Source organism: Panthera tigris, chromosome C1, assembly GCF_018350195.1.
Source record: "Panthera tigris isolate Pti1 chromosome C1, P.tigris_Pti1_mat1.1, whole genome shotgun sequence".
Lineage (NCBI taxonomy): Eukaryota > Metazoa > Chordata > Mammalia > Carnivora > Felidae > Panthera > Panthera tigris.
In genome coordinates, this window is record NC_056667.1 from 24,629,628 (window position 1) to 24,643,780 (window position 14,153).

General features: G+C 48.3%; 1 protein-coding gene across 3 annotated transcripts in view; it reads right to left on the reverse strand.

Annotated features, from left to right (window-relative positions):
* Positions 1-1,758: 1,758 nt before the first annotated feature.
* The window catches only part of YARS1 (tyrosyl-tRNA synthetase 1), a 28,813-nt gene continuing 16,418 nt past the window's right edge, over positions 1,759-14,153 (reverse strand). For all 3 annotated transcript variants that reach the window (XM_007092430.2, XM_042996336.1, XM_042996335.1), the window contains exons 6-13: positions 13,189-13,281; positions 11,076-11,211; positions 10,518-10,603; positions 6,998-7,133; positions 6,112-6,209; positions 5,043-5,236; positions 4,353-4,494; positions 1,759-2,637 (exon numbers count right to left, since the gene is read on the reverse strand). In XM_007092430.2, the coding sequence (XP_007092492.2) occupies positions 2,527-2,637; positions 4,353-4,494; positions 5,043-5,236; positions 6,112-6,209; positions 6,998-7,133; positions 10,518-10,603; positions 11,076-11,211; positions 13,189-13,281 (996 nt within the window). In that variant the 3' untranslated portion in view covers positions 1,759-2,526. The remainder of the gene's footprint in view (positions 2,638-4,352; positions 4,495-5,042; positions 5,237-6,111; positions 6,210-6,997; positions 7,134-10,517; positions 10,604-11,075; positions 11,212-13,188; positions 13,282-14,153) is intronic.

The window sequence follows — 14,153 nt, forward strand, 5'->3', positions numbered from 1 at the left end:
GTGCTCCATGCAGGGGACGAGAAGTGGGGACTGCCTGGGCCCAAATGAGGGAGGCGGTGGGAGGGAGAAGAAGAGAGGAGGTCCACAGGCTCTGTCCTCAGAGAGTGGGAGGACAGAACAGGGAGGCCTCTCAGCGGGCACTTGGTAATGCCAAGCATCTGCCCCTTGTTTCTCTTGATCAGGTTGGGGTGGGCAGGCAGACGCAACGCTTCAGAGGCAGGAGCCCATGGGCTGTGGCGAAGCTGTGTCCCCTTCAGCTGTGCAGGAAGCCCTGAGGGAGGCGGGTGGAGGGTCTGGCCGGGGGAGCGCTTATTTGGGCAGTGGGCCCAGACCTGGCCCTACAGATTACATTCTCTGACCTTTCTCTTTACTCGGTGCATGTTCTTTCTGCAGCTGCCTTTCAGCACAGGTGGTTTCACTGGGGGGAGCTGACGCTGAGTGACAAGGATGGGAAGGAAGCCAAAGGTGCATTCTATTCCAGACTCTTCCCTAGTCAGTGAAGGGGGTTCAGTGCTCCTAGGGAGCAGGCTGGGCGATTGCCCCCTGGCCATCAGCTTCTGCTACTGAGGTCTCCTCTAGGAATTTTAATGACCTATTTTCAGCCTGTGCCTCCTATCTAGGTAAGCTGGCTTCCCCACTGGCCCCGGTGCCTCCCTTTACAGTAGTGTGACTGCCACCAGGGCCACCCCTTCTGGCCTGATCCTCTTTCCTCAACAGTGACTTGGGCTTGAGGAACCTCACTTTCAGCTGCTTCTGTGGAGAGGCTGAACCCCTCCCAGAACCAGAGCTGGGAACACAGGGGATGTGGTACGAGAGCCCAGGTTCCTGGGGCCCTCCCTCACTGCGGTCTTCTCCCTGTGGCTGTAAACCAAGGTTTCCCTTGCCCTTTGGGTAATGGAGAGCGGCTGCTGGGTACATGTCGCACCTGTCCAGTGAGCCGGGGAAAGAGGAGAGTCAGGATGCACTGCTTTGCTCAGAGCTCCTGACCAGCCCCCTGGGAACCAAGACCAGGCCAAAGCCTCCACGAAAGAAACCTGGCCCTGGCAGCAGCCTTGGAGCTGTTGGAGATGGAGATGGGAGGGAGCCCAACTTCTGTGTCTCTTCCCCCCCCCCCCCCCCCCAACGTTACTTGAGCTCCTTATCCTCAGTTAGAATCTTCTGAGCTTGTTTCCCCACTGGGTGGGACAGAGTACAAAGGAGAAGGGAGGATCTAGAAGAGGCAACCCTTCTTTGTCCTCTGGGGTAAATGAGCTTGACCTAGTGCAAATGGAGAGACCAAAAGCCTCTGATTTTTAATTTCCATAAAAATGTTAGAGAGAGAGAAGTATATATATATATTTCTTTAAATTTTTGAGTCTTTGATATGTCTATACAAACAAATCCATTCCCTCTGCCCTGAAGCCTGAGTGAGACACATGAAAGAGCTGTGTGTGTGTGTTTCATTCAAAGGTGTTAATTAAATGCTTAAAACGTGGCTGTGGTTTGCTGTTTCTTAATGGAGGGACAGGGTGGTGGTCTGGGCCCACTATTATGAGAGAATGTTCTTTCTGCCTCCTGTAAGCACTGGACCCCAAAGTGGGCCTCTTCTGCTTTTATCACGAAGGAAAAGTCAAAGTGTTGGTCATCCATCCAATTCACTATCTCCCAACATTACAGGGTCAGAAGTCCAAGATATGAGCAGCCTAGGTTGGGTGAGGGGCCCAGAAGCTGCTCCACACCTTTTCCTCTCTCCTGGGATGGTCCAGCTCACAGACAGGCCTCATCCAGACACCTTTGTTCAGATAGTTTATTTGAATTCATGACAGTGATAGTGATTCTGATTGAGATGCCTATGGAGAAGTACCCCACCCTCTCTGAAGGAGGATTCAGGCTGTGCCCGCCCTACTTCCGATATTAATAACACACAGCTGGTTTAGGGAATGTCTCAACCCAACAGAATCAAGGGAGAGAAATTCCAGGAGCCCTGGGGGCTGGCCCTGCCCCCAGTGCCAAGCCTCAAGGTTGGCGGCCACTGGGGAAAAAAGCTGCCAACCCCTCGGTAGACCACTAGGTTCTCTGTTTTCTCTTCCCCTTGCTTTTGGAATCCCACAATTTCCTGTTGGGGAAAGGCTGTAATTAGCCCAGTTCAGGCACCAGATCCCAGACAGAGACAGCCGCTGGGATAACTCTAGGAAAACAGGAACCAATATTTTTCCAATTAGGACGACTGTGGCATAAGCCTTTTCTAGGACTTCTATTGAAACCAGATTTCTCCAGTCAGCTGCCGAGGGAAGAAGGTAGAGCTGGGCTCCCTGCTGCTGCCCCACCCGCATGACTACCTGGGAGGTCAGCGGCTCACTTCAGCCAGACAGGATGGTTCTGGATTCTGGGGAGGCTGAGCTGCCGCTTACTGAGTCCCACACCTGATAAAGTCCCAAACTTCCTGCTTCGGTGTCCTGGGAGATGGATAAATGGGTGACGGACGGAGCAAATTAAGACAGCAGATGACTCAGGGTGACGGGAGAAGGGAGGAAGGTGCCCGGTTGGCTAGCTAATGTTGCCCCCTTTCAGTGATTTACAGGAGATGCACCCCAGCTTGGTCATGAAGTTGGCTTCCTTCCACTGTGCGATGCACTCCTCGGAGGTTTTAAAGTCAGCCTGCATGGAATAAACAAAAGCAGTGAATGTGGGCACAGTGGGACTGCAGGAGAGCAGGCTCTCTGATGCTCTAGCAGTGTGGACAGGCCGAGCTTCTCTGTGAGCTGCACACCCAGCTCTCATTCTTCACCTCGGGAAGCTCATTTTAGGCATTTAGTTTAGGAAAACAGTCACGAGTTAAGTGCAAAGGACTATGTACTGAGACCTCCATCTCAGCGTTCAAATAGTGAAAACCCAAAGAGAATCTCAACGTCTAATAAGGTTAGATAATTTCATTAAATTATAGTAATTATGATACAATAGTATATACAGTAAGATCCCCCTCTCAGTGTTTAAAAAGATGGGGAAGTTTTTCTAGCACAAAGTTAAATAGACATATGGTGGGACTCAAACTGTAAATATGTCATCTCCATGTATAGAAAAAGTCCAGAAAGAAATGACCACTAATGCTATTTTCTAGTATCACTAGGTGGCAACACTATGCATATTTCATTTTCTTCATATCCCCTCCACTTTAGACATTTCTACGATGAAAATTTTTATTGGGGCGCCTGGGTGGCTCAGTCGGTTAAGCATCCAGATCTTAGTGATCTCACGGGTTTGTGAATTCCAGCCTTGCATCGGGCACTGTGCTGACAGTGTGGAGCCTGCTTGGCATTCTCGCTCTCTCCCTCTGCCCCTCCCACATTCTCTCTCTCAAAAATAAATAAATAAACTTAAAAAATTTTTTGATTTTATAGCCAGAAAAAATAAGTGATTTAAAAAACCAGTCTGGAGGGGCGCCTGGGTGGTTCAGTCGGTTAAGTACAACTTTGGCTCAGGTCATGATCTTGCAGTTTGTGGGTTCAAACCCCATATCAGGCTCTGTGCTGACAGCTCGGAGCCTGGAGCCTGCTTCGGATTCTGTGTCTCCCCCCCTTTCTGTCCCTCCCCCACTCACACTCTGTCTCTCTCTCAAGAATAAATAAACATTAAAAAACATTAAAACAAAACAAAACAACCAGCCTGGAAAAGCAGGAAAGGAGGGAGCGGGTAAAACCACCCGCCATATGTAGGAGGACGGATGGAAGTAGACAGCACTCTAAATGCCCCTCACCCAGAAACATTCTGGCTGAGCGAGGAAATGAGGTATTAATTCCTCATTTGCTCATAATCACACATGTTGGTTCCATGAGGAGAGTGAACTGTTGCTACTTTGTTCACAGATGTAGCCCGAGCGCCCAGAACTGTGGTGGGCATACACAGCAGGGGTTCAGTATTTGTTGAGAGAACGAATGCACTCAGGGGTCACAGGGACAGGCTGTATGGAGTCCATGTCCCAGAGAGCAGACAAAGAATGAGTGGTTCTAAGATCAAGGTAGGCTGGGGGTGGTGGTGGGACCCTGGCTTCATCCCTGCTGGTGACCCTGTGTGGCCCTGGCAGGTATCCTGCCAGGTACAATAGGGACAGGCCTCTGATCACGAGCTGAAGATCAAGTGAGGAAACGTCTGAAGTCCCTCACACGGTGCCTCAAATAGCCCGTCCACGCTAGGTACGTGCGAGGGCTCCCGTGCTGCTCAGACACCTCCTCCGGGGCGGTCTGGACTGAAGGAAGAGAGGGGCTCAGACGCAGGAAGGCCCAGCGGGGGAGAGGGCAGTTGTGGACTCAGCAATAGCAGTCTGGGGACACGGTCCAGGCGGCCCAGGCCAGAGAGGGGGCACTGCAGCTTTTTACCTGCAGCTTCTCGAAGACCTTCTTCTTGGGCTTGAGCTCTTCATCCGGTTGGCCCTTCTCGTAGCCCTTCACGAACACTCGCTCCCCGGGAGCAGAGCCGGCAGGAGGGTCCAGAGGCTCAACCTTGCGGTTTACCCCTTCTCTGGGGAAGACACACAGGAGGAGGAAAGAGTGAGACTATGGACTGCCTGCAGCGGCCAGCGAAGCCAGAGCAGCGGGGCCTTCACTGTGGGGCTTTAGGGCCTCCTCAACGCCAGAGGCCCAGGAAGTCCTCGGTGCTGTACTACATTTGTGCGTTGGGTTAACCGGGGCTAGACTGAAACCCTCTGTCAGGAGAGACACCGAAATCTAGGCTTTTAGGGGAGGAAGTATGACATAACAGAGACAGCAAGGCCTGAACAGCCAGTCAGAATTAGGCTAGAATCCTGGCTCCATCTCTCACTAGTAGAGAGACTTGGGCATGTACCTGCTGCTTTGAACCTTCAGTTCCTGTGGTAATAAAATTAACTTTGGGTAAAGCGCTTCATTCGCAGTACGTGCGTGGTGAGTAATTCCTTCACGCATCATGTTTTGGACAGTTTCTCCAAGTGTTCCGCCTGATGCCCTGGAGAAGGGCATCACGTGGGCCAATTCCCTGCACTTCCTGCCCCCCACGCTCGGGCCCGCGCCCCACCCCAAGCTCTCACTCACATAGAAGCACACAGAAGCATGCCTTGGGACTCGACACCCCTCATCTTCTGGGGTTTCAGATTGCACAGCACCACCACCAGCCTATCCCGCAGGTCCTCCTCGGGCACAAACTGCACCAGGCCGCTCACCACAGTCCGTGGTTCAGCTTCCCCCACATCGACCTTCTCCACGTACAGGCTGTCTGCGTCTGGGTGCTGCCGGCAAGAGAGGTTAGTCCCGGACGGTATCGTGACGGAAGGGACCATGGGGGTCCGGTGAGCCCTCTGACTGCTGAAAGGGGCATCTACTCTCCAACAGAGGCTCCTGAGGGACCCTCTGCAGCAAACTCTTTCCAGGTCCCAGAGAGCAGACAGGAAGATGGGCCTTGAAGCTCCATTTTACTCTCCCCCAAGAGGCAGGGTTTGAGTAAGAGGAGGTGCACGGAGTCTCCTGCACAAGTAAATGGCCTGGACTGTCTGGGCGGCTACCGCTATGGCCACATGCTACACCGGCTGAGTCCTGCGTGGCCTGGAAGATGAGCGGAGGACAATGCTGGCCTCACCATCTGAAGGAGGCAGCCATCTCAAAGTACTTTCAGTAGTCTCTGTAGTGAAAAACAATGCTGGGAAAGAAAGAAAAGTCCACAACAATGGTCCCAGGTCGCTGGCTGCATAACCTTCTGTCTCTGGGTAAAAGGAAGTCCCTCTCCCTTCCCCATTTTCAGGGGTGGGTGGGATGGGGCAGGGAGACAAAGTGGCTGTTCCAAGACAAGGCCTGCAGCCAAGTCCAGACAAGCCAGTAGAGACCAGAAGAGTCTATCAGACCAGATTTAACTGATAAGCAAGCTCCCTCTGACTAATATCCTCTCCTCCCCAACCCCGGCTCTGAGTTCCTGGCTGTGTCTGGTTGCAAAAGGTCCAGAGGCAGCAAAGGGAAAAAAAGCCTGACACCTGGAACTAGACACCTGTGTTCTGACTTGCAATATGACCTCAGGGATGTTACTTCCCATCCCAGGCCAGGTTTCCTCCAGATGGAAACAGACAAACGTGACCCCTATCAGCCTCTCTGGGATGTGGTGAAAAATGAGTACCTTGTCCACACTAATGACTTTGCCCACACGGATATCCAGCCGGGATGGGATGACCTCCTCTGGTTCTGAATTCTTGGCAGGACCTTTGGCAATCGGCTCTGGGAAAGAAAGGAACCCCAAGGGATCAGAACTCTCTTCCTCTGCCATGACAGGCCAAATGCTGACCCCACCAAATGATGACACTAGCAGGGTTTAGTGCAGAATCCCCAGAATCTACCCATTTAGTTTTTTCTTATTTATTTTTTTTAAGTAATCTCTATGCCTGACATGGGACTTGAACTCATGAACTAGGCGCCCCTACTTATATCTTCTCTAAAATAGGACTGGCAACCTTTGGGAAAGGACAGTAGTAGCTTTGCTACCTCTAGGTGTTTCTATTCATGCATCTCACATGCATTGATGGAGTCTTTTCTGGGAGAGTCACACAAAACCATCCAAGTTAATAACTCAGCATCATGGGTCAATGGATGGCCAACTAAGAGCCGGTCAGAAGCCCATGCAAGGGAACTGGGCGAAGCTAAAGATGAGCTTTCCTAAGGAGCTGTGCAGACTCTGCCTGAGCAGTTGTGTTACCCTCATGGTCTAACCCAACTGGTCTCTTAACTGAAGAGGATTTAGTGAAGTATGAGATCACAGGCCATGTCTCACACAGTAGACTGGTACGGCAGGACGTAATCACTTCACAGCATCGCCCAAACCAAAATCCAGATGATTCCAGCTCCATTCCAGGAGTCAATGGGGTACGATATTCCTGTACTTCGGGCCCCCTGGCTTCTCGGGCTCTCAATTTAAGGCAGACCTTCTTCTGAAGCCCACTGACAGGCTCTCTGTCCTGATGATGCCAAGCACCCCTTGGCCCTCCCCCTCCCTCCCTGGCTCGCCTTACTCTGCTTTGAGGGGTCTGGGTAGGCAGCGCTGGCCAGTTTCTTCAGTGCAGGAGTATTAAACTTTTCCCGGATAGGATCCAGCAACTTGTTCAAGGCGACTTCAACAGAATTCTTGAGGTCTCCAGGGTGTACAACCTGCAAAAGCGTCCAAAGGCTCTGTGAGATGCAGCACAGATGTCCAAGTCCACTAAGGATAATGTGTGTGGAGGGTGCAGGTGTTTCCCCAGCGGTCTCTATTTTTTTTAAGTTTATTTATTTATTTTCAGAGAGAGAGAGAGAGTGCGCAAGTGGGGAAGGGGCAGAGAGAGAGAGAAGGGGGGAGAGAGAGAGAGGATCCCAAGCAGGCTCCATACCACCAGCGCAGAGCCTGATGTGGGGCTCGAACTCATGAGATCATGACCTGTGCTAGTGAGCTCCCAGAGCCACCCAGACACCACTCCTCCCTACAGTCTTACTCGATCCTCAGAACAATCCTGTGAAGCTGACAGAGAAGGGAAAACAGGTTCAGAAAGATTATCTCACTGTATGAGAGTTAGGGTTTTTGACTCTGAATTCCATACCAACTTGAGGGTTTGTAGAGGCTGAATGTTTTTATTAGTCAAAGTCTTCTAGTCCCTCCATTCATGCTTAGAAGAATGGCACAAACCAGAGGCATTTAGAGGCAGAGAAACATTCACATATGCAACCCAAGGAGACAGCCCGAGGGGGGCCGAGCCGAGTGAGCCAGAAGAAAGAACAAGGGCTCTGGAGTTAGACTGGGGTTTGAGTTCCAGCTACCTGTGTGACCCCTGGACCAGGCAGTTAACTCCTCTAAGTCTGGGATTCTTCACTTAAAAGCTGAAGATAATACCTATATCTCAGAGTCTCAGAGAGTCAGAATGAGGATTAAATCACATAACGTGGGTGAAAATGGTGAGGAGTGCAAGTATGCAGTAAGAGTTGAGCAAGTCAATTCTTCTTGTGTCCCATGACTCGTGCTTTTATATCCCAGATCTGGCCTGAAAGCACCTGTTAGATATTCCGAGGTGATGTCTCTTAGGCATGAACACCTGTAATACAACAATACCTACATTTTTGTTTCTAATATTCCTTCATTTCCTTGGGAAATTTTTGAGAGAGAGGCAGAGCATCAGTGGGGGAGGGACAGAGAGACAAGGAGACACAGAATCCGAAGCAAGCTCCAGGCTCTGAGCTGTCAGCACGGAGCCTGACACGGGTCTTGATCTCACAAACTGCGAGGTCATGACCTGAGTCGAAATTGGACGTTTAACCAACTGAGCCATCCAGGCGCCCTGGGCATGTGTAATTTTAACAACAGGAAAGCTTTAGACCGGCTCTGTCCAAGATGGGAGCCACTAGCCTCATGTGGATATTTCCGGGTAAACTGAAACGCAGTTTCTCAGCTGCATTGGGCATGTTCTAAGGCTGACCAGCCACACGTGGCCAGTGGCAGCTGCGTGAGGAGGCAGTGCATACAGACCATGTCCATGGTCACAGAAAGTGCTATTGGCTAGTGCTGCTCCAAGCTCTTTTTTCAGACACATTTCTTCTATCCTTTTCGTTACTCCCACAAATGACCGTTCACAGGACTGAGGAGTACCGTGTGGGTTTCGTGGCCGGCCTCAGACTGCAGACAGAAGGGTTTCAGAGCAATGGCTGTGAAAAACATCCAAAAGATGGGCTTGGAGGGCCGCAGAGCTCAGAGGTCACCGAGCCTTTGCTTCTACTTGATGTTCTGTCCCTTACACAACGGTGTCCTGCAGTGGTCTTCCGGGCTCTGCCTGAACACCTCAGTGACGGGGACGCAAGGTCAAGTGAGGCAGCCCAGTCCATTGCCACACAGTGGAGGTCACTGCACAGCTCTCCCTGATGTTGAACCCGAACACACCTACCCCCGCGGTCCCCACCTGCAGACCTGGTTTAGCTTTCTGGTGCCACAGGAAGAAATCCAACCCCTCTCCCACGGGAATCTGTCATGTATTTGAGGATGACGGAACACAGGCCTGATTCCCAACTAAACATCCCCTGTTCTTTCAACTGTGCTCTTGTGACAAGGGCTTGGGTCTGTTCCCTATCACAGCATCCTCCTTCTCCCCACCAACACAGCCCAGATGGTCAAATAAACTTCAGAAAATTGAAGTTCAGGGCTGAATGCACAACCCCAAATGTACTCACAACAGTGGAGAACTGAATGATCAACTCTGTGGTTCCAGACTCTACACTTCGGATGACTTACACTAAGACTTCATTACGTTTCTGACAGCCCGATCACGTTGCTGATTCAACCCAAAGTCAGAGTCAGTCAAAAGTCCCCATTTCATTCTCCATATGCACCATGGCCACATCTTCCCTTTATGACCTGGCCCTGCCTATCTCTCCCACAACACTCTGCCTCACCTTTTGGACTCATGTTAGATCAAACCACTTGTAATTCCATACTATGCTGTCTCACCTCACCATGTCTTTGCGCAATTTCTTCCCTCTGTTCGGAGGCTGTCCCCTCTGTAAAGCTTGACCAGCCAGGCAATCACTTCCTCCTATTATATTTCTGGATCATACATGTACATCGTCATCGTATAGTCACATAGCAGTGATATTTGTTTCTATGTCTGCCTCTCCCACTGGACCATGAGCTCCATGAGGATTTTCTAAAATTTATTTATTCATTTATTTATTTTTAATGGTTATATTTATCTTTGAGACAGAGGGAGACAGCATGAGCAGGGGAGGGGCAGAGAGAGAGGGAGACACAGAATTCGAAGCAGGCTCCAGGCTCCGAGCTGTCAGCACAGAGCCTGATGTGGGGCTCAAACTCACAAACCATGAGATCATGACCTGAGCCGAAGTCAGTTGCTCAACCGACTGAGCCACCCAGGCACCCCTTAAAATTTGTTTTTGAGAGAGTGAGGGTACGAGTGAGTGAGCAGTAGAGAGAGAGAGGGAGAGAGAGAGAATCCCACGCAGACTCTGCACTATCAGCGTGGAGACCAAAGTGGGGCTTGGGCTCATCCGGTGCAGGGCTCGAGCTTACGAACTGTGAGATCATGACCTGAGCCAAAGTGGGATGCGTAACCGACTGAGCCTCCCAGGCATCCCCTTCATGAGGATTTAATCCTCTGTAATGCCAGCCCCTACCATGGTGCCTAACACATGGGCACCTAGCAATTCTTTTGTTAAACTGTCTGTTGAGATCATCAGTACCCTTTAGCTAGCTACCTTCCACAGGTGTTTCTTTTTTGAACCTGGACTTTGCACCTCTCCCTGAAATGCTTCATCTTGCTGGGTTTGGTCCTTCATTCCAGGCTAAATCCTTTGCAGAATGATGAGGACATCAATACACGAGCTTTGTGCCATGTGCCCATCTAAACTGTGAACCACCCGAATCCTCATTAAGACACTAACACAATACACATCAGCATCAAGCAGAGCCTTGCGGCGCATATTAGAAACCTGGCTGGGCCAAGATGGAGACGTCTGTCAGAAGGAATTCAGTGGGGATTACTCCTCCTTTGGTATTACCTCATCAGCAAAGTCCTTTTCCAGGTCCAAGTAAGCGGTGTAGGTTTTGTTTCCACCCCATTTCTCATCTCGAAGGATCACAAACTCTGTAAGAAAATGGATCTATGCCAACAAACTCATTGATAATGGCAGAGTCAGCATTCCTAGCTCAAATATTATGGGTGTTTTAGTTTTTATTATATATTTTGAACTTTATTATATGGCATTTTATTGTTCTTAAATCAGATGAGCTAGCAAACCAGCTGGCATCCAAGCTCAAGGGGAAGGATCGTGCCTTACATTTCTTTTGTATTCCTCTAATTGAGCATGCCTGCGCCAACCTTCATCTCTACACCCCTGCCCACCCTGACACCCCGCTTAGAACCTAACCTTGGTAACAACCCCACGGGCAGTGAAATGACATCCCGACTCCAAATGTACGTCGGTATATGAGAAGTCAGAGCACAGAATCAGGGAAGCCATCGGCGAAGGAAGATTCTGACAAATCACAAAGGCGACCTCAGCACTACTTCTGCTACCTCGGCCTGGCCTCTGAGAAGCAATAAAAGGGTGTCTTACCAGACTTAAGGGGAAAGAGGACATGCTTGATGAAAGACAGAACTCCGTTGTTCTCCACGTTCCCTGGCTCACAGAAGGCCTTCTTTAGTTTTTTCTTTACATCCTCCTTCCGGTCAAGGAGATCAATCTTGGACTCCTAGAAGCCATGGAGGAGAAGGGACCTCTTATGGTGGGAAATGAGATATGCTCAACGAATCTGTGTATTTCCATTTTTTTTTTTTTAAACGAAGGTTTAAACAGTAACAGCTTCAACAAAAGCAGAATTAATCAGAGTCAAGAGCCACTCACGATATTGCCCCCCAACAAAAATAACTAGTTGAGTTTTCCTGTGTTCTTCCCAGGCCTTGTCTATAACACACAGAATCGTTACAAATCTGTAGTTCGAGAACAAGTGTCTACTCTTTGCTTTTTCACTTGAGACTCTATCATAAGTATTTCTGAGTGGCTACCTCACCCTCACTTGTAATTTTTATGGTGTATTATAGTCCCGATTATTAGTGACAATATAATTTCTTTAATGATTTCTAAACTGTTAGATTATGTTCTAATTTATACAATTTATATATAATACAATGAATATCTTTGCAGAGTTGGTTTTTTTTTCCTCCTTCTCTGAGATTATTTCCTTAAGCTACCCAAAACTGCTAGGCCCAAAACGATTTTCTGAAAGGGGAAGACTAATTGACATTGCCACAAACAATGTGTGAGGGGACTTGTTTCACAGCGAGCCCCCACACTAGGTACTGTATATTACCTAGAGCCATTTTTCCTTTTTAGGGTAATAGGAGTTGTTTCTTATTTTGAAGTGAGTAAACTCACGGATCTCTGGGTTCACAGTGGTTACCAAATTCCGGTCCACGTATGCCTGTGTATGAATCACCTGGGGTGCTTGTAAAAAAATGTGAATTACTGGGAGATGAGTCAAAATCTCTTGAGGCTGGGCCAGATATTTGTATCTTGAAAAAGCTCTCTGTGTGATTCTGATGCAGTCGTGTTCAGGAACTGCTGCTAACTAACACGGACTTCCGGGGTTAAGATAGGGTGAGTGTCACCAAATAGGGTGAGTGATAGGATATTTTGTCAGAGAAATAGCTGATACATGGATCACCTTAACATAGAGAAAAACGAATGAGTATATTCCTTTCAAAATAATAAGAAAAGTTTCCATGCGTATATTTACTGATCTCTGATCAAAGATTGAGAAGTCAGATTTAAAGAACTGGATGAGCACCCAAACGTGACTTCAATCGGAATCACCTAGTAGAATCCGAAAGAAAGTACAGACTCCTGAGTTGTTTCCCAGAACCGCTTTATCAGAATCTCTAAGAACAGAGCCTAATCAATGCTTTCCCTAGGTGGTTCTCAAGGTCAGCTGTGTTTGGGAACCCCGAACTCAAACTTCCACATCTCTGGGTTCCACAGAGCCCTCCATTCTGTACCCTTAGTGATCAAAACAAAAGTGCATTTTCCATAAGCAGTACTTTTAAATGTTAAAAAATATTGTATTTGTCATATTAGTTATATCAAATATCACTCTAAGAATCAAGATGCTATTTGGTGAAATGTAACCCTCGCCTCATTAACCTCATTAGTAAGGCTGAGATTTACCACAGTCGATGAATGAAAACATTACTTTTGCTTGTGTGCTTTATCACACAATATCACAGCAGTAAAATTGTTAAGATTATGATTGGATCCTATCAGGACTGCTTCTGGGTCCTTCAATACTCAAGAACCACTGGAATTAACGGGACGAACCTCAGATTCCTTGGAATTCAAATCTACAAGAATTCAAGTTAGCCAAGTAACTGTTCTTTTGAGTCTTCAATATCTTCATCTCTTGCTGAAGATTTCTTTCTTTTAAAGTTTAAGAGGGAGAGAGCACACATGCACGAGCAGGGGCAGGGCAGAGAGAGAGAGAGAGAAGAGAGAGAGGGAGAATCCCAAGCAGGCTCCACACTGCCAGTGCAGAGCCCAACGTGGGGCTCAATCCCAAGAACTGTGAGATCATGACCCGAGCTGAAATCAAAAGTCGGATGTCCAACCAACTGAGCCACCCAGGCATCTCTCTTGCTGAAGATTTCTAAACTCAAGTCAGAGTTGGCAAACCTACCTCTTCTGAGGAGCTCATTTTGCTGCCAGTTAATCCTGGAACCATAGGATTCATCAGATGGACCCGTTTTGAGTAACCAAGTGCAGGGAGGTACTGAGGGGTTAGAAAGAAACACACAAAGCAAATGTTAGTGTAAACTCCTCCTCAGTGTCCTGATCCCATCTAACTTGGCAAGCAACTTAATAGTCTGATATAGTCCTTCCAATCTCTTTTCCTACTGAGTAGACTTTTTTTCTTTTTTAAAAAAGTTTTTATTTAAATTGCAGTTGACATACAGTAGATTAGTTTCAGGTGTACAACATAGTGATTCCGCACTTCTATACAACACCCTGTGCTCATCCCAAGTGCTCTCCTCAATCCCCTTCACCTACCTAACTTGCTCCCCCCCACCCACCTCCTCTCTGGTAACCATCAGTTTGTTCTCTATAGTTAGGAGTCTGTTTCTTGGTTTGCCTCTCTCTCTTTTTCTCCTTTGCTCATTTGTTTTGTTTCTTAAAATTCCACATATGAGTGAAATCATGTGGTATTCGTCTTTCTCTGAGTAACTGATTTTGCTTAGCATAATACTCTCTAGCTCCATCCACATCATTGCAAATGGCAAGATTTCATTCTTTTTTGTGGCTAATAATCCATTGCATTGGATATACAACCTTTCGATGGTGTATACAATAACATAAACAAAGTTTTCCCTACTGTTTTCCTATTAGTATTATGTTGTGAAGCTATTGGATTTACCCTACCACCATAAACAGCTATAAAAGCTGGAAATATATAAAATGACCATTTGCAGGCATTTGATAGCAACAGGTGTAGGACTATGAATTTTGAGAGAAGGGAAAGCAAAGGTGACCCCACACTCACCCTGGCTTCCTCCTTGAGGGCATTTTCCCCAAACGAGGTGCTGAGAGAAAGAGAGTCTGACGAAGGAGAGACAGAGACTGGAGTTCTGGGCTGCCAGGAGGCTA